At 35.7% G+C, this 23,484-nt stretch overlaps 1 protein-coding gene across 1 annotated transcript in view; it reads left to right on the top strand.

The window, feature by feature from the left end:
• The first annotated feature begins 5,650 nt into the window (after positions 1 to 5,650).
• Positions 5,651 to 23,484, top strand: part of SLF1 (SMC5-SMC6 complex localization factor 1) — an 88,999-nt gene continuing 71,165 nt past the window's right edge. Inside the window, exons 1-7 of the mRNA XM_007942553.2 lie at positions 5,651 to 5,764; positions 5,929 to 6,004; positions 7,638 to 7,878; positions 13,491 to 13,653; positions 19,752 to 19,895; positions 21,776 to 21,922; positions 22,768 to 22,908. Of these exons, the coding sequence (XP_007940744.1) occupies positions 5,651 to 5,764; positions 5,929 to 6,004; positions 7,638 to 7,878; positions 13,491 to 13,653; positions 19,752 to 19,895; positions 21,776 to 21,922; positions 22,768 to 22,908 (1,026 nt within the window). The remainder of the gene's footprint in view (positions 5,765 to 5,928; positions 6,005 to 7,637; positions 7,879 to 13,490; positions 13,654 to 19,751; positions 19,896 to 21,775; positions 21,923 to 22,767; positions 22,909 to 23,484) is intronic.

Raw genomic sequence — 23,484 nt, 5'->3', positions numbered from 1 at the left:
TTTATCATTTTTCTTTGAGGTTACTCTGTGTTTATAGTTTTCTTCCCAAGTTTAGAACAGTCTGTTCTATCTTGTAGTTGTCTTGACTTCCCTACCATCTAGAAGTTCTGTAACAACACTGTTTTTCCCCTCTTTTTGGTTTGTAGTTGTCCTCATTTTTCAATTGATGTCTCTGGTTCCCTGTTTACAATCTCGTAGGCTTATTTACTTTGGATACTTTCATAGCTAGGTTGATTTCTGAGTTATATCATCATGTGTGTTAATGGTCAGTTGTTGTTGGCTGTTGTTGCTTCTCTGTCCGAAGGACTCCCTTTAGCATCTTAAGGTTGGTCTGATTTTAACAAATTCCCTTAACTTCTGTTTATGTGGAAATGTCCTAATTTCACCATCATATTTGAGGGACTGTTTTGCTGGGTACATAATTCTTGGTTGGAAATTTTTCTCCTTCAGTGTTTTATATATACCATCCCATTGTCTTCTTGCCTGCATGGTTTCTGCTGAGAAATCCGAGCTTAGTCTTACTGGTTGCCCCTTGTAGGTAACTTTTTGTTTTTCCCATGCTGCTCTCATGGTTCTTTCTTTGTATTTGGTTTTCGTAAGTTTGATGATGATATGTCTGGGTGATTTTCTTTTGGGGTCTATCCTGTTTGGGGTTTTTTGGACTTCCTGAGTGGATATATTCTCATCTTTCATCATACCAGGAAAACTCTCTTCCAACAAATCTTTGACAATTTTCTCTGTGTTTTTATTTGGGTCTTCTTGTTCTGGAATTACGATCACACATAGGTCATTCCTTTTGATAGTATCCCACGTGAACCTTAGGCTTTCTTCATTTTCTTTGGATCTTTTTTCTGATTTATCCCCTTCCAAAGAAGTGTTAAGGTATTTGCCTTCAATCTCGCTAATCCTGTCTTCCATTGATTCAATTCTGCTCCTTTGCCCATCAATGTCTTATCTATTTCTGAAAATTTACTATTAATCTTCTGGATTTCTATATGTAGATTTGGTATCATTTCAAATTTTTCATTTATTTTGTCATTTTGTTCTTGCATTGTCTTTTGAATTTGTTCTAGAATTTTCTCTGTGTTTTCCTTGATCTGCCCCTCAATTTGTTGAAGATACTTAAATATAATTGTTTTGAATTCCTTATCAGGGAGTTCCAATGCTGTGTCTTTCTCAGGGATGTGTTTTGGGTCCGTATCCTGGTCCCTTGTTTCTCCTGCTTTATCTTGCTTCTTTGTGTGGACTGTGATGCTCTGTTGTCTCCAAGGCGTTGTGACATTTTTGTGTTTATATTTAATTGGTGATTGTATGTTGGAGTTACTTGCCCACAATTTTCATTTTCTTTGTTTTGTTTGTATGATATCTATGCAAGCAGCGTACTGTGCTGTGCTCCTCTATTTGCGAGTGGGCAGCACTTATACACTCACCACCTGTCTCCTTTCCTGTTGTCAGCCTTTCATATGTCCCTGCCGCCTTTGGCAAACAGACCCTATTCCTAGGTCCCTGGAATCTGAATGATGATGATATCACTTTAAGATCCTAATGGTTGCCATTTGTAAAGATTCAAAATGACTGTGCCCTTATTGTTGTTGTTATGTGCCATCGAGTCGGCCCTGACACATAGCGACCCCTCCTTGGGTTTCCAAGGCAGTATCACTACAGAAGTAGGATTACCCAACCTTCCTTCCGAGGAGTGGCTGGTTTGAACAGCCAGCCTTCTGGTTAGCAGTCAGGTGCCTCAGGCACTATGCTACCAGAGCTCCTACACTTTAAATATCCAAAATGGCCACCGCCTGTAAACATTCAAAATGACTGTACCCTCAGTCACTTTAAATATCCAAAATTGCCACCGCTTGTAAACATTCAAAATGGCTGTACCCTTGGTCACTTTAAATATCCAAAATGGCTGCTATATGTGAACAATGAAAATGGCTACACCCTCCGGACAGCAGAAAGTCAACAGCTCAGGTGGTCTCCCACCTTGCTGTTTCCCTTCCTAGTCATAGGCCACCAGAGCAGTTGTTTCTGTAGCCCTTGGTGACCAGGGCTCATCTTTTTAATGTCAATTCTCAGGTCCCAACACCACTTGGAACTATTCAAGCTGTTGGTCCCGTCAGAGTAGCTGACAGTCTGCAGCTCTCTCTGTACTCACTGCTTTTGTTTAGGTTTTTCCAGTAGTTGGTGCCTAATTCACTTCTGTATAGTTCCTTTTAAAGCTTAGGGCTCCAGGATTATCTTCTGTAACTCTGTCAATTGGTTTTTCTTTTTTTTGTTGAAGAGGGTCTGTGATGCTTATCTGCCTGTTCCTCCGTCTTACCGGAAGTCTCCTTTTTCTTTTTAAAGCATTTGCTTTATTGAAGAGCCTTATCCTAAAGACATTTTCTTTACATTCTGTATCTGAATTTTAGAATCTTATGGGGTTAATAGGAGTTCCTGGCTGGTGCAAATGGTTAAAGAGCTAGACTACTAACTGAAATGTTGGTGGTTCAAACCCATCCATACGCACCTTGGAAGATAGGCCTGGCAATCTGCTTCTTAAAAGTTCAAAGCCTTGAACACCCTGTGGGTCAGTTCTGCTCTGCACAGATGGTGTCACCATGAGTCAGAATTGATTTAAAGACAATGAACAACAAGCAAACCAAACCCATTGCCATCAACTCGATTCCAACTCACAGCAACTGCTATTGGGTTTCCAAGGCAGTAAATCTTTACGGAAGTAGATTGCCCAGTCTTCTACTGAGAGAGGTTAATACATGCCACCCCTTTCCCTCTTTTGGAGCCAATTGAGAAATATCAGATATATTGAGATCAAAATATCAGCAATTACTGAATAAAAAATTGGTTTGGTACAAGTGACTTTGATGTGCAACTCCAATGCACTTTGTGTAACCCTTGAATTGATTTACACAGGCAGTATAGGACGACTACTGGCAGCTCCTTAGCACCTGTCAGAAAACATTTTATATGAACTGTCTTTGCAGATATGTAGATTCAAAGGAGAACCAGAAAGAGCTGAAAAAGTGTATCTGTTAGTTCTCTCAAGTAGCATCTTCTCCAAAGGGAGGCGAAGAAGGATAGTGAGAGAAACCAGGAATATTATTCTAGCTGAAGTGCCTCCTCTTGAAAAATGCTATAAGCAAAGGAAATGAGGGTTCACATTCAACCTTGAGTAATGTTGTGAGTTTTCTCTTTTTTACTTAATAAATGCCCCTCCTCACACCATAAAGTGCTTTGTGAACAGCTCTTAAATATGAATTAAAGTTCCTATAAAAACAAATGAAAATTGTTTAGATTATCTAGTGCTGCTGTAATAGACATAATGGAAACAGATGGTTTTAACAAATGAATTTATTCTCTTATAATTTAGGAGGCTAAAAGTCCAAGTTCAAAATGCCCGCTCTAGGGTCTAGCTGAAGCACCCTCAACCTTGGGCTTCAGCTCTGCCTCTTGCTCCTAGCCCACTGGAGCTGGAGGCATCTCTTAACTCAGACGGAGCTACTGGCTGCTGAGGCTGACAAACCCAAGGTCAACAAGTGAAATGGCATAGTCCAAAAATTATCAAACAACACAGCAGGCCACTAGTTCAAGTCCAGAAACAGTCCCAAGATCAGCAGACAACATGACAGGCCACTCATTTATGATTTGGCCAAATGCAGGATCCATATGTGCTGAGAAGCTTAGAGACCTTTCTCAAAGCTGTCTTCTTATATACTGGAAGCAGATGCATCTCTAAGGCAGCTACTCAGCTGTTCCGTTAGATTCTACCATGGAGTTGATTACCAGTCTCATCATGGGGAATAACTACATGCCCAGCCACTCAAAACCAGGCCCAGTCAAGTTGATACACAACCTTAACAGTTCCACCCCTTGTCATCTTGGCAACTGTACGGGCCTCCTTCATTGGGTGCCTGAGCTTCCTAGTCCATCTAAGTGGTGACCTCACCCCCTTGGCCTGGGGGGCCTTGTTCCTCTATCCCTTGTGTGTGGCAGCCCTTCCCCCTCACTTTTGGGCAGCAGCTACAGCCCCATCCCATTGGCCTTCATGAACAACAGCCCAACACTCCAGAACCAAGTTGGTAAAGATCTGACTCTTTGAAACCTGGAAACACCCCCTGAGGCCACGGTCTTACCCTGTGAGGCTGAGGTAGCTCTGCTTCCCGTTTCCGTGATCTCTCAGCATCTGCCAATTAATGCCCGGAGGCAACCACTCCACCAGGAGCCTCCTACCCAGAGGCATTCAGCTTTCATCTCTGTGGGCTGGTAAGCCTGTCACTCTGTCTCATGCCGGTGTCTTGTCTCTGCTACTGCTGTCTCTCTGCTGGTCTTCCTGCCAGTTTCTCTGCCATGGTCTTAGCACAGAGATCTCAGGTCAAGGATTCACTCCACTCCTGTTTCCACATTTTAGGTATCTGTCAGAGCAACACCCCACTCTTCATACCAAGTTCTGTTTTAGTTATCTAGTGCTGGTATGGGTAGTGTAGTGCCTAAGGCACTAGACTGATAACCAGAAGAGTGGCAGTTCAAACCCACCAGCTGCTCTTCGGAAGGAGGGTTGGGCAAGGTACTTCTGTAGTGATACTGCCTCAGAAACCCAAGGAGGGGTCGCTATGAGTCGGGTCCTACTCCACAGCACATAACAACGACAACAACAATGCCAGTATAACAGATACACCATAAATGGATGGTTATCTACTGCTGCTATAACAGACATACCACAAAAGGGTGGTTTTAACAAACTGAAGTTTATTCTGTTACAGTTTAGGAGGCTAGAAGTCCAAGTTCAAATTGCCGACTCTAGTGGCTGGGTAAAGGCCCCTCAACCTTGACTCTGGGCTTTAGCTATGCCTCTTGCTTCTGGCCCACTGGAGCTGGAGGCATCTCTTAACTCAGGTAGCTGCTGGCTGCTGAGGCTGACAAACCCAAGGATGACAAGTAAAATGGCATAGTCCAAAGATTGTCAAGTTGACACACAACTTTAGCTGCCACAAAAACCATGTGATTTGTTTATCTATTTTATACATATATATCGAGGTTAAGAAATGGCAAATTGAAAATAGGAACCAGGTTCATTATGTATACGTATTGTATTATTAGGTGAAAATTCTGTGAGAACATTAGTTTGCAAACTTCTCCTGTGACTTATATATTCTTCAGTATCTGTCCATAAACTCTTTAAAAGTCTGAGTGAAACTGAGTGAAAAGTCTCATTGTCCACCAGTGTACTTTTTTCAAAGGCTCTTAGCAAAAAAGAGTAACTTTAAACTGAAGCCTGTTTTTTTATTATGTATTATTTATGACTATCCTTTTCTGTAGAATTACAGTTACTCTTCAGTGTGCTTCAGTGACAAGTAATATAGTAATGTAAACTTGTAAGTTTCAAGCCAGAAAAAAAAAATCTTTAACTTTGCTTATGGTCACATTTTGAGAAGCTTACTTTTAAAACTAGTTTCTATTGTACATAAGTAACTTTCACACTGATATTTATAATTAAGCCAAATATGTTTAATTCATTATATATTTTGGTTTTGAAATGGGTTTTTAGTGGTTTTAGTTTTCATTTTTGGTACTCATAGTTAAGAAAAATATTGTTATCAACTCTGTGAATAACATCTTTATATGTTACCTTCTTTATGTGTGTATATGTTAGATGGAAGGTAGTTCTCCAAAACATATCATCCAGATGACAGGATTTAAGATGGAAGAAAAGGAGGCTTTAAGCAAATTGCTCTTAAAACTGGATTGCACTTTTATTAAGAGTGAGGTAAGTAGGGAAACTTACAAAATATTCAGGGTATAGCTGAAAAATAATTAAAATACTAGTCTAAGAATAATAAAGTGGCTCCACGGTATATAAGAACAAAAAAGATGTATTATAAAAGATATCTTACTTTAGTAACATTTCTTCATATGGATTTTTCCCTGTAGAAATACAAAAATTGTACACATCTTATAGCTGAACGCCTGTGTAAGAGTGAAAAATTTTTAGCAGCTTGTGCAGCAGGTAAGTTTACTGTCCTGTCCTGAAAAAAAAATTGATTCATGTTAAAGAAAAAATACTGTTCTGAGTAAATTTAGACTCTAGAAAAGTAGCATGTTGTTGTGTCAAACATAAATGTGTTTTTCTGAAAATATTTGTGTGTGACATAATGAAAGTATTTTATTTGCTATTATTTTTCAGTAAAATTTTACAATTCATGAAAAATTATTAATAAAGACATTTTTTACAAATACTAACAGTACCAAGAATTTAGTGCCTCAGTGTTTTGTTTTGGTTTTTTTTTTTACTTTTTTTTTTTTTTTTAGGATTTGGGTGAAGATTTACAGAGTAAATTCACTTTTCATACAGCAGTTCACATATACTTTGTCTCATGTCATTGACCAAAATTTACAATGCAGCAGCTCCCCTCCCACTTCCTCCCCATAGTTACCTCCTCCCAGTGTCCATCCCTTCATACCCTTCTGCACCCTGAGCTGTCTCCCTGTGCATAAGCAGCCCTTCCTTCTCCCATGATTGTTCTCTCCAGGGCGTGTGTCTACTTGAGGGAAATGTTTAACTCACTTGCCTGTACTTTGTTTGGCTGGAAACCACAGTTGTGGGTTCAATTCCAGACCTGAAGGGCAGCTAGGGGCCATAGTCTCAGTGGTTACACCAAGTGCCTCAGTGTTTTATGTAGAGAAGAAAAAAAAAAAAAGAATTAAAAAGAAAAAATGTGGCACAAAATGCCCAAAACACAAGATTTTGTTGAAGCCTTGCCTATTCTCAAAAAAGTTCATTTTCTGTGATTTATTACTGGAAATAGACAGTGTTTTGTTTTGTCAGCTATCTCTCCACCCCCACTGCCTGCCTTCCCATTTATTCTATAGTACTATGAAGAAATGATCATCTGATTTTATTCTTTTAAGATATTAAATCCTGTCTCCCTTTGTTGCCATTCCTCTGTTGTTCTGTAGTATTCCTTCTATGTTTTTCTGTGCTGTGATTATTCTTGCAGTATCACTAGCTGTCCACTGATTGTGAAAACAAAACAATTTGTAAAAACATATTTAACTCAAGTGAATTTACTGTTTTTAGAATAACTTATCAGAAAAACAGTAAGTTTCATTATTACCCCAAAAAATGAATGCATTCATTGTCACTGCTGTTTACAAAAACTTTTGATGCCCCAATAAAGAAACCACAAAACAGTATTATTAATCCTGAAAATTCTCTAGCTTAGTTTTTGTGTTTTGTTTTAATAAGTTGTTTTTCCAAGTGTAACAATGCTGTGAACATGATTGGAAAAGTTTAATAGCAAAATGGAAAGAGTATAAATCAAACCAAAAATTGTGAAGAATAATTAATAACAATAAAGATTCAAGTAATGCTTCATTTTATTTTAGATTTTTAAAGTTTTTATTTATCTTTCAGCATCATTTAGGATTTGTTTTAATGGGAATGATTACATACAGTGTTCAGTGATGTTGTAGTATTCTGGCTCTCCAAAGATTTAGAAAATCTTTGTAGTATAAAAATAATGTTGTCAATTTAGTCTTATATTGAGAAAAGTTGAAATATTTTTGATCTTTGATCGTTATTGCATACCACTTATGAAAAGCAGCATTCTTTTGTGAATGACAATTCATTTGCTTTCTAGGAAAGTGGATACTAACTAAGGACTACGTAATTCATAGTGCCAAAAGTGGCAGATGGCTTGATGAAACAACTTACGAGTGGGGATATAAAATTGAAAAAGACTCCCATTATTCACCTCAAATGCAATCTGCACCTAAAAGATGGCGTGAAGAACTGAAACGCACTGGTGCTCCAGGAGCCTTCCACAGATGGAAAGTTGTCCTCCTTATTAGATCTGATAAACAAAGTAATTCTCTTGTAAGGTAGGATAAGACCTCATAAAAAATTGAAGTAATGAATGAGAAAACAATTTTGATTTGCATGTGAAAACATTTTTGGTTTGCATGAAATACCTTTTTATATTTCTTTGGCATTATTAATTAGTGCATGTGAGCCATACTGATTTACTCTTTGATCTCCTAGTTATGACATTGTGCTACTCACTTAAATGTATATGTCACTTGTTGTTGTTGTTGTTATGTGCCGTCAAGTCGGCCCTGACTCATAGCGACCCCTCCTTGGGTTTCCGAGGCAGTATCACTACGGAAGTAGGATTGCCCAACCTTGGAGCTCTGGTAGCATAGTGCCTAAGGCACTTGACTGCTAACCAGAAGGCTGGCGGTTCAAACCCACCAGCCACTCCTTGGAAGGAAGGTTGGGCAATCCTACTTCCGTAGTGATAACTGCCTCGGAAACCCAAGGAGGGGTCACTATGAGTCGGGGCCGACTCGACGGCAAGTAACAGCAGTATATGTCACTAATAGAACAAAATCTACTTTATTGTTTACTTTAGATGATTCTAATGAGCTCTATTTTGCCTCCCCACGTTATTTTTTTTTTTTGCCAAGCATAATAAATCAAGTAAAGTTGGTTTTAGTTTTGAAGTAGAGTATTATATCGTGACAGAAGTTTTCTTTTGGGTTTATATGGTACTGTCTTCATGATTCATACTTTTCCATCATAATTTCATTTTATTTTATCATTTACATCATATACTTGTTAATGGATAAACTCTTTTTGGACTGTCACTACTCTTTTGGAGGGTAAGGATTAAGAAGCTTTTTGTCATCTTTGCTGAAGTACAATTTATAGACAGTAAAATGTACCTGTATTAAGTTTAAGTGTATACTTTGAGTTTGGACTAATCTATACAGGTCAGTGTTATCCCTACTATAATCAAGATCTATAACATTTACATCCCACAGTGTTCGCTTGTGTCCTTGCACGTTTAATTCTGTACCACCAGCACCAAGTGATCACTGATTTCCTTTCTGTCACTATAGATTAGTCTTTTTTAGAGGTTCATGTAAATGGGATTGTATGTATACATTCCTTTGATGTAGTTTCATTTGCCAAGCATGATATTTTTGAGATTTATATATATTATTATGTGAATCAGTAGTTCATTTCTTTATATTGCTCAGTAGTATCCTACTGTAGCAATTTGTTTATTTGCCTATAGATGGACATTTGGGTTGTTGCCCATTTTTGCAAAACTGAATAAAATTGCTGAGAACATTTGAGGGTACATTTTCATATGGACATATTTTCATTTCTCTTGGGTAATTGTATAGGGATGAAGTTGCTGGCTCAGATGGCAAGTGTATGTTTAACATAAGAAAGTGCCAAACTCAAAAAAAAAAAAGGTGGGGACCAGGTTTGCTGGTCCAGTGGAGCCTGGTGTAACCACTGAGACTATGGCCCCTAGCTGCCCTTCAGATCTGGAATTCAACCCACAACTGTGGTTTCCAGCCAAACAAAGTACAGGCATGTGAGTTAAACATTTCCCTCAAGTAGACACACGCCCTGGAGAGAACAATCATGGGAGAAGGAAGGGCTGCTTATGCACAGGGAGATAGCTCAGGGTGCAGAAGAGTATGAAGGGATGGACATTGGGAGGAGGTAACTATGGGGAGGAAGTGGGAGGGGAGCTGCTGCGTTGTAAATTTTGGTCAATGTCATGAGACAAAGTATATGTGAACTGCTGTATGAAAAGTGAATTTACTCTGTAAATCTTCACCCAAATCCTAATAAAAAAAAAAAAAAGAAAAACACACACACAAAAAAAAAAAAGAAAGTGCCAAACTATTTTCCAAAGTAGTTGAACTTTTTACTTCCTCATTAGCAATGTATGAGACTTCAGTTGTCTGCACTTAGTTAAGCATTATTGTAGAAAATGAATCAACCGTATATGTGTGGTCTATTTCTGACTTTTCTATCCTGTTTTTGATCCATATATCTACCTTATGCCAATGTCACACTTTTTTCATTATTGTAGCTTTACAGTGCGTTGTGAAATCATGTGTGTGCCCTTCAACTTAGTCATTTTCAAAATTATTTTAACTATTCTTTATCCTTGTACTTTCACATACAATTTAGAATCTGTTCATTAATTTCTACAGAAAAGTATGCTAGGATTATTGGGATTGTGTTTAATCTGTTTGTCAGTTTAGGGGGAATTGAGGAAAATACTGAGTTTTAACAGTGAACTTTGTATCTCGGTTTATTTAGGTCTTCATTTTTGTCATTAATGTTTGTGGATTTCATTGTATATATCTTGCACATACTTTGCTAAATTTATCCCTAGAAATTTTCTTTTTTGAGATGCTAATCTAAATGTAAGGAGCTCTGGTGGTGCTGTGGTTAAATCATTGACCTGCTAACCAGAAGATCAGCAGTTGAAACCCACTAGCTGCTCCATGGGAGAAGGATAAGACAGTCTACTTCCATAAAGATTTACAGACTTGGAAACCCTACTCTGTCCTATAGGGTCACTATGAGTCAGAATCAACTTGATGGCAGTGGATTTGGGTTTTGGCTATTATAAATATATTCATCTGAACATTTTTATCGGTGTCTGTTGTGATAATTGACTTCTCTTCTTTATTCTGTTAATATGGTGAATTATATTAATTGATTGTAAATGTTAAACCAAATTTGTATTCCTTAAATAAACTCTACTTTATCGTAGTATGTTATCCATTTTTAATGTCTTGCTGGATTCTCTTTGCAAATATTTTGTTAAGCATTTTTGAATCCTCAACCTGAAAAAGGGTATCTGTGAAAAAATCTAAACCTACTATCTTATAATGGTAAAAGATATTTTTCCCCTTATGATGATCAGAACAAGGCAAAGATGCTCTCTCTGACTGTTTCTCTTATAATGAGGTACTACTGTTTGTTGCTTTGAGTCAATTCTGACTGGTGGTATCTCTGTGTGTTACAAAGTAGAACTGCTCCATATGATTTTTTACTCATCTTTATAGAGCCTGATTGCCACCTGTCTTCCAAGGTGCCAGTGGGTGCGTTTGAACTGCTGACCTTTAGGTTAGTAGTTTAATACAAACTTGTGCCAACCAAGGACCATGTACTGAGGTGGTTGTTGTTGTTGTTGTTATGTGCCATCAAGTCGGACCCAACTCATAGCGACCCCTCCTTGGGTTGCTGAGGCAGTATCACTATGGAAGTAGATTGCCCCATCTTCCTTCCGAGGAGTGACTGGTGGATTTGAACCGCCAGCCTTCTGGTTAGCAGTCAAGTGCCTTAGGCACTATGCTACCAGATTAGCAAGTGCAAAAAGGCAAAGAAAAGAAATAAAAGACAAACAATTGGGGAGGGGGAAGTAAAGCTAATTGTCTCTATTTCCAAAAGATATGATCTTGTACTAAAAATTTACAAACACGAGGAAAAAAAAAAGCTTCAAATACTAATTTAATTTAGCAAGGCTACAGGATAACAGATCAATACACAGAACTTAATTGTATTTCTCTATGCTAGCAATAACAAATTGGGAATTGGAATTTTAAAAAGCAATACCATTTTTCAGTTTCATAAATGTTCACTATTGTTTGTCCATTTTTTTTAATTGATTTCTGCACCTGAATTTATTCCTTTCTTCTTGGCCTAAATTTGTTTTATTTCTTCTAGATCCCTAAAATTAAACCTTTCCTCTTTTCTAATATCAGTACCCCCTAACCACTACTTTATCAAATCCCTCCATTTTTTGGATTAGTTGTGTTTGCATTTTCATTCTATTCATAGTATTTTTAAATTTCTCTTTTGATTTGTCACATTGCTTACATAAAAGTTAAAACATTTGTGGATTTTCCAAGTATCTTTCTGCTGTGGATTTCTAGTTTAATTATGTTTGGTCAGAGAGCATACTTTGTGTCATTTCAGTCTTTTTAAATTTGTTTAGATATATTGGCTGGCCCAGAATATGGTCTGAGTGAATGATCCATGTGTACTTGAAAAAAGAGTATATTCTGCTGTTGGGTCAGGTACTCTATGTATGTTATTTAAATCTAGATGTTTGGTAATGCTTTTAGTCTTCTACATCCTTGCTGATTTTCTATATACTTGTTCCACCAGTTATTGATAGAGGAATTTTGAATTTTCTAATTATGATAGTGATTTTACCTATTTTTCCTTTCAGTTCTTTGACTGGAAATTAATTTATTTGGTTAACTTGTGACCCCAGCTCTCTAATGGGCTCAAGAAAATAATGATTTGGGAGATTATTTGTCTTTTTCTTATTGTTAACTGCTAGCGTAAATCTCTTGTGCCTTTCTAAATCCTGAGCAGAACCAGAAAGCTCATGAAACTTTTAGGATATGTGTGTCTATATATATGTCTTCTGAAGGAGCTCTGGTGGTATAGTTATTAAGGCATTTGGCTGCTAACCAAAAGGTTGGTGGTTCAAACCCACCAGCCACTCCACAGAAGAAAGGTGGGGCAGTCTGCTTACTCAAAGATTTGCAGCCTTGAGGGTCCCTGTAAGTTGGAATCGACTTGAAAGTAGTAAGTTCGTTTTTTGGTTTTGTATGTTTTCTGAGTCTAAATGTGAAATGTATTTCTTTATGTGAATAAAGGTTAAACTTTTTTGAAAGCTAATTTCTTAGAAGAGGGTTGGCAACTGGTTCCATTTTTGTGGTCTAGAATGCTCCCATTGTAGTTATGTTGTCTTCCAAGGTAATTGTTTCCTTAGGATTCCTTCAGTGTTCTTTTGGCTTAGTGAGGTGACTTTTTCTTAGGGAATAATATAATATTTTTGGTTCATAGTTTTTAGTAGTCTTTCCCATATCAAGAAATGAGTGGATAGAAAGAATAGCATGATTTCTTAAGCATCTGGTCTGTACACCTTATAATTTAAGAAGTTACTGTAATAATTATTCTCGATGGTACTCAGCTTGAAGGGATCAATTTTTTTCAGAAAGTTCTTGTACATTTGGTGTCTTATTTCCCTAGGCTGCCCAAACAAAATTCCACAAAGTGGGTGACTTTAAGGAATAGAAATTTATTGTTTCATAGTTTGGGATTCTAGGAGTCTAAATCAGAGCATCACCTCCAGAGGATGATCCCTCCTTGTCAGTAGCCATGGATGTTCCTTGGCATACCTTGATTTGTAGAATGGTCCCTCACATGATCTCTTCCCCTTGTGTGTGTCTCCATCCATATTTGTTTTCTTGACTTTTTTATAAGACACTTAGATTTGGGTTAGGCCTTGATGGCGTAGTGCCTAAGGCATCTGCCTGCTAACCAGGAGGCTGGCGGTTCAAACCCACCAACCACTCCTCGGAAGGAAGGTGGGGCAATCTACTTCCGTACTGATATGCTTTGGAAACCCAAGGAGAAGGAATCACTGAGTAGCAAACAACTCAGCGGCAGTGAGTTTGGTTTTTTGGTTTTGGTTTACTCTGGTATGGCTTCCTTAATAAAACAAAAGAAAAACTGCTTTCCAAACAGGGTCCTATTAACAGTACAGGGGTTAGGACTTCAGCATAACTTTTGGGGGACTGCAGTTCAATCAATATATCTAGGAAGTAATTGATTCAGATAATTTGACTGCTTTTTATATATTTACATTTTTATTCAGAGTTTTAGAGGCTGGAAAGGCGAATATTATTTTACCAAAAAGTTCAAAAAGTGGAATAACTCATGTGATTGCCAGTAACGCAAGAATCAAGGCTGAGAAAGAAAAAGATAACTTTCAGGCTCCATTTTATCCAATTCAATATCTGGGAGATTTTCTTTTAGAAGTAAGTAAAATAAATAGTAAGTAATTTTTAAATGTCTATTTTATAAAATACAAATAGTAAGACATATGTTTAAAACTAAATTATGTTCTAAATTTCAAAAATGCAGGTAGTCCCTGACTTATGACAAGGTTCTGTTCCTATGACTCTGTTGTTAAGTTGGTTCCTATGTAAGTAGGAATACTTAATGTAAGTAAGTGAAATACCTCTTTTTTTTCCATAGCCTGCCATACAGCAGTGTTTTAAACAGTAAATCATAACATTGAACATCTGCCAGTGAACATTTAAGAATGATAACATCAGCAAGTTGCTCACTACAACATTGCATGTGGTACATAATACTTATGATACGATGTACCAGAAAAAAAAAAGACAGTTATTAGGTGTGGTCCATTGTAACTCAAGTATGTCCTGTGTCAAGGACTACTTGTATTGTTATTGGAAGTAATTATAGTAACACATTTTAAGGTAACTTATCAGTTATTTAAATATTTGAGAATAATTCTTACATATTTGAAAGAAGGTGTGGTGTTTTCAGTTTAGTGATGTATACTACGAAATAATTTGAAATATTTTATTATAAATCAGTAAAATAGTAGCCTGTAGTATCATATGAGAGTTTTTGTATTCTTATTAAGTATTTTTCAAGTTAATACAGAAATTATGAAAGACCTTTGAGTCTTCCAAGAATAGATATAATATATTACTCTATGTATCTGCCTTTTTCTACAGAGTAGCAGCAATATAGATTGGAAATTTTATCTTAGTTACAAGGGATAGATCTGTTTGGTCTATGGGTAAGCTCATTGCCTTTGACTGTGATTGGTCTAGCAATGAACATGTGAACCAATTCTGATCAGTGAGGTATGTGAGAGCTTCTAGAAATTTTTTCCTCACTCTGAAAGAAGAGCCACTGGAAGCCTGGTTCCTACTAGATGTGAACACAGAAAAATGTAGTCTGAATTATTGCTTGCTACTGTTCTTTGAATATGAGGGAAACTAGCCTTAAAATGAAGCCAACCATTTGGACAGCAAAATGCAGTAACAGAATCTGGACCTTTGTTGACATAATTTGATTGCTAGATTAACCAGCCTGAAGCACTAAATGATATTGTCATTCAGTGAGCTGATATATTTCTATGTTGTTAAAGTTAATTTGAATTGGTTTTTTATTGCTTGCACCCAGAAGCTTCCTGATACACTTCTCTAAGCAATTCACATATAGTATTAACTGTCAACAGAATGAAAGCCATTCTTAACTAGATTAATAAAGATAAATGTATTTTCCTTTTTCTGTGGAAAAAATGGCAAAAGCGTAATCTATTCACAATCTTATTTTGCAATAATATGACAACATTTAGATTCAGCTGCTAAAATATTGAAAGGCAGCAATAGTATTATCAGTCAAAAATAGCAGATCTCTATATTTGGCTTTACAATATATTTTTATTTATATTTTTATGTTATATTTTAAGTACTGGATCAGACAGCTGTAGTTCATAACCATTCAGTCCAAGGAAGGCATATGATGATGATTTTTGAGGAAAAAATAGAAATTTCTTACATTTTCTTCTACCACTGTGCCCTCTAAGTGCCCTCTAATAGTAGCTGTGAAAATTGACTGAGTTAAAAGAAAATGATTAATTGTTTTGTTTTTTCAAAACATTTTAATTGATATTTACTTTTCGGAAAGCTTCTTAGTAACAGAATCAGAAATCTTTTTAGTTCAGGTTTACAGATTAAAGATTAATGTTGTATGAGGCACTATGCTCTGTACTGTTTTGTTGTTAGGTGCCATCAAGTCAATTTCAACTCAGCAACTATGTGATAGAGCAGAACTGCCCCATAAGGTTTTCTAGGCTGTAATCTTTATGGCAGCAGATGGCCTGGTCTGTCTTCTGAGTTGCTGCTGGGTAGGTTGGAACCAATAACCTTTTAGTTACCAGTCAAGCGCTTAATCATTGTGCGAGCAGGGCTCCCTATACTATGCATTAGGTGTACTAAGACCACATTCTAGACTTCAAGGTGCTTAATATTTAGTGGTGCAGACAAGATATGAAAACCAGTATTACAGAAACCATTGATAAAACTATATGCAAGGTGTAGAAATACAAAGGAACAATTACTAACTTATTTCGGTTGCTTGGCTCAAGGAAGGCTTCATGAAGAAGAGCGCACTTAGGAATACAGACATGCCTCATATTGCTCTTCATTATGTTGCACTTCATAGATAGCACATTTCTTACAAATTGAAGGTTTGCAGCAACCCTGTGTTGAGCAAATCTATTGGCACCATTTTTCCAACAATATGTGCTTATTTTGTGTCACTGTGTCACATTTTTTTTAATTCTCGCAATATTTCAAACCTTTTCATTGTAAGGTTGTACACTTAATAGACTATAGTATAATGTAACATAACTTTTATATGCACTGGAAAACTAAAAAATTCACGTGGCTCGCTCTATTGCAACATTCCCTTTATTACAGTGATCTGGAACTGAATCTGCATTATCAAGGTTTGCCTGTATTGAAAAATTTCTTTCAGCAGTCTGCTAAGAAAAGGAAAGAAAATGTACTACAGAAAAGTCTTACGTAAATGTAGTAGGAATAACAGAAAAACATAGGCTTTTGAGCCAGATCAACTGATTTGAGACCCAGAGTTATAATTAGTTCTGTAATCATAGGGAAGTAATTTCTCATGTGCCTTAGTTTCTTCCTTGTAAAATGTAGAAGCTAATAATTACCTTACTTGGTTGTTGCAAGATTTATTATATCTACTCTGAACTAATGTGTTTTTTAAGTATGTGCTATGTGCCTCACCCTATGCTAAGTATTTCACATACGGTCTTATTTAAACCTCTGTGTGGAGCATAGTATATGGCCCAATTTTTATAGTTAGTGAAATGTGGTACAAATGACATTAAATATAATGTTCTCAAGGTCCCTCAGTTTATTTGCATCAGAGCAAAAATTTAAGCCCAATCTCTCTAAATATTAAGGCTTCTCTCGAATTTCCTTCTCCATATCCCTTTCCTTCTCTCCATTTTGGGTGTTATCAGGTTTTCCTGATACTCATCTACTCTCTCTCTGGGTTGTTAAGAAATACTTCATGCCATGAACTAGTGGTTAATTACAGAATTGTGAGATAACATTTAAGAATCAGGATGTAAGTATAAGTTAGGTGTCAAGTAGCACTCAAAAGACTCTTGTTCTTGACTTCTCTGATCTGCTTATGAGTCCCATAACCTACTATCATGAGTTCATTCAAGTTGTATGGCAAATGGCATAACTGAATGCAGGAATAAGGCTTAATGCCCAGAGTATATCTATAAGACAGAATCAACTTAACAGCAAGTAACAACAGTCCAGGAGAGGAAATGAACATATGAATTGGAAGCCAAGCCAATTCTCATAGCCCTACTGTGTTATCCTGCTCCTAGATAATAGAATAATTTTCTGAATAAGTAGACTTTTGGTTATCCATTTGGAACATAGCACTACAGTCTATGAAATATGCTAGATATGCCCAGCTTTCCTAGATCATACAGGGAGACAAAATACCTAACACAGTGTTCAGTACATACTTGGCACTAACTAATTTACTTAAAATAGGGAATAAAAATGAATATAAATAAATAAAAAATGCTATAACATAAAGTAGCCAACTGGAGAATATTATATGTTGATCATTGGTTTAGCTCTCTAGAGTATAAATTATTTTACTTTGAAAATATCACAAACGTCATAATTTATCAAGTTATTTTTTTACATAGTTAACTTATGTAGGGTACTTGTATCCTACATCCTGTTTCACAGACAGATATATAGAAACTAAAATATTTTATAAATAAGTATATTCAAAATTGTTGTTGTTGTGTGCTATCAGGTCTGTTTTCAACTCATATATGACAAAATTAAACTGCCCCATAGGATTTTCTAGGCTGTAATCTTTACAGGCGCAGATTGTAGATCTTCCGTTGATGTGCTCAGTGGGTTGGACCCACCAGCCTTTTGGTTAGCAAACTTAATCAGCTATTGCACCAGCAAGGCTCCTTATATTCAGGATTTGACGGAAATGTATTTTGCATTAGAAAGCTATATTTTCTTACCTAGTTACTAAAGATAATGGTATTTTCTTTTTTTACATATTCTGTGTAATTAAAATCTAAATGGGATTGCTCTATCCTGTGCCTTAGATATTACATGGTAATCTGGACCTATGGATTTATCTTCCTGTTGTCAGTCATTTGAAATTTAAAACCAGAAACTCATCCTGAAAGTTGTCCTTAACAAGAATTGTTTGTACATTCAGAGTAATTCTTCCTTTGATGGCAAGGAATAGAAAGGAAGAAATGAATGTATTTTTTTCAGTTTTCAATTTCACATTCTGAGTAGTTGAAAGAGAAATTCAATCACCTGCTCACAGGGATTGTTCTTTAGCTGCAGAATTGCAGCCTGCTAAACCCCAAACCAAAACTACTGCCATTAAATTGATTCTGACTTACAGTGACCCTTTAGGACAAAGTAGAACCGCCTCATAGCATTTCCAAGGCTGCACATCTACAGAAGCAAACTGCCTCATCTTTCTCCGACAGAGTGGCTGGTGGGTTTGAACTGCCCCCCCTTTTGGTCAGCACCCGAATGCCTTAACTGCTGCACCACCAGAGCTCCTGTACCCTGCTAAACCAAAAACCAAACCAAATCCACTGCCGTTGAGTAGATTCTGACTCATAGTGACCCTCATTGAGTTTCCAGGGCAGCAAATCTTTACAGAAATAAATTGCCTCATCTTCTTCTTGCAGAGTAGCTGGTGGGTTTGAACCTCCGACCTTCTGGTTGGCAGCCAAATGCCTTACCCACTATGCCACTAGAGCTCCTCGCAGCTTGCTATAGGGCCCTCATAATCCATATTGGAAGCTGGAACAGGTGAAAGGGAACAACTAGAGATTGTACTATAGGAATTACCACATTTTGGCTTTTTGTTAATTGTTCTTACAAGGACAGTGATTCTCCAGGTTCGTTGTGTAAGGGTAATGAGTCTCTGAACACTTTTTATAAGAACATTTTGGGAATTGTCATAATTTCACCTTTGACTCCCAACTCTATTACTGAGTTTCTGTAATTACTCATCTAGGTATACATGTGAGTATCTTTGCTTATTATTGGTAGGTGGTTCATAAGTTCAGTTTGGATTTCCTGGAAAAAGAAATTGAAGTGCTTGCGATAAGAGTTAAAACCAAACCAAACTCAGTGTCATCAAGTCAATTCCGACTCATAGAGATGCCCATTGGGTTTCCAAGGCTGTAAATCTTTACAGAAGCAGATTACTCCATCATTCTTCCGTGGAGCAGCTAGTGGGTTTGAACCACCAGCCTTTTGGTTAGCAGCCAGATACCTTAACCACTATACCACCAAAGCTCCTTAGATAAAAGTTAGGCAAAGATAATTGTTTATTGCTATCCAAGTAAAATAAGAACCGTGCATTCACTATTACTTCTTTTTTTCTTTTCTGTGTTTGATATACTTCCAACTGAAAAGTCTTATCAGTAAAAACCAGAAAAATAAGCCAAGAGGTAATCTGCCCATAATCAGATTTTTTTAAAATCTAGAATATTGCTTTCATTTGGACAAGGATTAGATAAAATTTTTTTTTCTTCTTGGTTATTCTTAAAAAAGATTAATTGTTAATAGATCAGCAAAGTATTAGCTATTCTTGAAATATGTGGAAATCATTTTACCAGTGTTTATAATCTTTTGATTTAGGAGGGTATATTTTTCCTACTTGTTTGACTAACAAAGTAGCATATTTTTACATATATAACATATACGTTAACAATTTTTTTTTTTTTGCCAACCATACCTTCCCCCCAAGGTAGGCATGCTATATCCATTTTTTACAGCAAAACATGGTGTAGCATTCTCACAAAACTACCTTGGATGGGAAGGTGCAGTTGACAGAAAAAAAAAAGTGCAACATGCCCATTATTTGTATAAAAATAAGAATAAAGTATTATATGATTATAGATAAAGTTGAATACAATAAGAAGTACATAATGTTGAAATTATCCTTAATTGTCTAAACCATTTTTACATACATACAGAACAAAATTCAGCATGATGAAGTTTGCCAAACCAATTCTGTTTGGACTAAACATAGTCATCAAGAAAAAAACAAAGATTCCAGGAAGGATATGCGATTTGTTGAAATGAAAGATGCCTTAAGAGAAACCATATGTAGAAGCAAGGTAAAATTTACAGACTGAAAAAATATGTTTCTGGTTCTTCTTACAAAATTATTTGAAAAGCATCTTATATGGTAGAAATAATAGGAACTATAGAATCAGAGAGCTGGTATTTGAACTCAGCTGTGCATTTTATAGTCTGTGACTTGCACAAATTAGGAAGTTGCATTATGTCTCTTGTTCAGAACTTTTGGTGAAATGGAGTTTCTAATACACAGCATGTTCTCAGTACATGATAATTGTTTTAAAATTTCTCTATATGTTTAATATGATATGCATGTCTTATGAAACATTTTTCTTATCTGTCAGCAATATGCATATCCATAATTCAGTCTAATTATATTACCTGCATTTAGGATGAATCAAAATTAATTATAAACAAATGAATTCTATTTTTATTAAAACCAAAAAAACCAAACTCACTGCTCTTGAGTCAGATTCGACTCCCAGCAACCTCTCCTTGGGTTTCTGAGGCAGTATCACTATGGAAGTAGATTGCCCAACCTTCCTTCCAGGAGTGGCTGGTGGGTTTGAACTGCCAGCCTTCTGGTTAGCAGTCAAATGCCTTAGGCACTACACCACCAGAGTTCTGGACAGAAAAACCCAGGAAGGAACTTTGAACTTGGAGCAATGCAAAAAAGTACCTCCAGAAAGCATTTATGTGGTTCAAGTAAAATTTTTCAAACAGTAATAGCAGCCAAAAAAAAGGCAATATTACTTCTACCCTGAAAAAGCTAATGTTCAGTCTTGTTCAATGTCATATCATTGTTTTATAAAGCAGCCTCTTTGATTACTGTATCAAATTCTCCTTTGCCTAATAATTATCATTACTTAGCAGCTAGTCAGCAACAAATGACAACAACAGTTTAAAATATTTTTATATGTGACTGAAAAGAAATTCAAAATAAAATTCTGTTTTCACTGAACTTATCAAAAATTTTGCAAGGAGCATTTTTACAATAATTTGTAAGTTTTTAAACTGAATAGTACCTTAAAAAAAGCATATATGGAGAGATTAGGTAAAATTTATCAGAGCTTAAGATATTTTTGCATTCTTTTTTTTCTGGCTCTTCCAATGTACAGTTGATTATTATGTGACTTATAAGATTACTTTCTGTGATTAACCACATGTACATAAGAGGCTTCTTGACTTAATATGCTTGCTAAAATATGCCTTGAAAATCTTGAGATCTTCTCATCCACAGTGTATTTTTATATAAAGAAAATAATGTAAAATAATGGTATTTTTATTAAAATAACCTAAGTTTTGACTGAACATTGGGAAAAAATAAGAAAGAATTTCATGAAAGATATGGAAATTATTAAAATTAAGAGGAAATACATAGAATTCAGACAGAAATTTTTTTCTTTTTAATTACTTTTTTTGTGATTAATTTCTTAATATACGGAATAAATAATATGATTTGTAATACTACTTGCTGTATTTAATATTATTGTACCTATATCCTATAAAAATACTATCTTAAATGTTTTGTTTGAAATACCTAATAATGGCAAAATGCAATACTACATCTTAAATTATTTTTACATATATTTGAAAAAATAATGAAGGAAAATTACATTCTCTTTTGACTTAGGGGAAAAGATAAATAGGGATACCAAGAAACATTAAGTTAAGAAATGAAAATACCTAATTTAAGTGTACATATAAATATGACATACAATTTTGTAAGTTGAACCATCTGCATTTCTCCACATTGTCCAAGATATAATATAATATACAAGGCTTTACTATATTTACTACCATGTATGTCTTATAATACCTACCTTCTTGAGAGGATCTTTCTACTGTGACTTATATTTGCTGTATTGAGGCTACATTTAAGCTACTTTCTAACTAAAGTGTTTTTATAATCATGCAGAAAGAAATGCAAAATCATGATGAAGGTTTTAATATTAGTTCTGTATTTACTGAACATCACAAAAAAGAACAATTCAGAGATTCAAGTAAAGATTCAAAATTTGTTAAAATGAGAAATACCCTAGGAAGGCACACATACAGAAATCAGGTAATAAAACTTTTTAATTTAAAAATAATTTATTTAGATTTTAAAGCTCCTTTCTAAATTTATCAGCTATGTCATTCATGAAATTATTTCTTCTGAAATATACTAAAGTGTTTTTAAAACCATGAGTAAACAGTTTAAAAAAGAATTAAGAAATGGGTGTTTATGTAACTATCAGCCAGAATGAGACATAGAACATTACTGGTTCTTTAACAACGGTATGGTGTTTCCCAACCGCATTTCCCTTATTCCCTCTTACCCAGAAACATTCTCTATCTTGGAATTTGTGTTAATTATTTTCTTGCTTTTCAGTATTGTTTTACCAGTTATGTATACATCCCTAACAATATATGCTTAGGTTTGCTATTCCTGAACTTCCTGAGTTTGTACTATTTGTAGTCTTTTGTGACTTGGTTTTTCTTCTGTTATATGTAATGTTTCATTGTATGACCATGCCATAATAGTATATTTTATACCTTTTACTATTGATAAACATTTGAGTTTATTCTTGTTTGTTTGTTTGGATTGTGCAATTATGAACAATTCTTCTATGAACAGCAGGCACATTACCTTGATGATTTTTGGTGTCTGTGTTTAAGAGTTTCTGTAGCACACTAGGTGCATAATTGCTGTCGGAAGGACTGTGTATGTTCACCTGTGCTAAGCAATGCCCAAGTGTTGTCCAAAATTTGTAACCGCTCAATAATGGATGAGATTTTCTATTGTATGTAGCTCTACTAATTTTTATAGTAGTACACATGTATTGTAAGTCAGACACTTTTTGAGTTGATTGGGATGTCCTGACATTTATGTTGAGAATTGTTTAACTGTGGTCTAAATACCTGCAGAAGGAAGTTAAGAGAAATTACGAAGATATTCGAAGAAGTTATACTTTGAAGAAAAAACGCAAAAAAGAGAAAGATTCAAGGAAAGATGCTGAACGTGACAAAATTAAAAGTACCTTAAGAAAGCACATATATAGAGATCAGGTAAACCTTTATAAACTAAATATGTAGTTTAATTTTTATGACTACTTACTGTGTTAAATGTAACCTGCATGTCTTATGAAAAATATTTGTTTGTTGATCTAGCATGCTATTCATAGTTTATATGTTTATATAGTTTATATTTGGGAGCTCTGGTAGCATAGTGCCTAAGACATTTGTCTGCCAACCAGAAGGGTGGCAATTCAAACCCACCAGCCACTCCTTGGAAGGAAGATTGGGCAATCTATTTCCAAAGAGATACACCCTGGGAAACCCAAAGACGGGTCACTATGAGTCAGTTCTGACTCGACGGCACATAACAACAAGAAGTTTAGTCCATAGTGAAAAATATTTTTACATGCATTAACAAAGAATTTTGAGTTAATGATCATAATGTTGAAATAACTTTATTTTGTATGAATGTACAAAAAAGGAAAAAACAAGGGGCCAAATTTTTTTAAGTGGAAAATACCTTAAGAATGCATATATAGGAGGCGGGGCAAGATGGCGGACTAGGCAGAAGGATTGCACAGACCCTCTTCAACAAAGAAAAGGGAAACCAATTAACACAGACACAGA

The sequence above is a fragment of the Orycteropus afer genome, unplaced genomic scaffold, assembly GCF_000298275.1.
Source record: "Orycteropus afer afer isolate SDZICR_OR568_19922 unplaced genomic scaffold, OryAfe1.0 scaffold00093, whole genome shotgun sequence".
Lineage (NCBI taxonomy): Eukaryota > Metazoa > Chordata > Mammalia > Tubulidentata > Orycteropodidae > Orycteropus > Orycteropus afer.
The sequence above is the reverse complement of the archived record's forward strand: the minus strand, read 5'-3'. Positions and strand labels throughout refer to the sequence as shown.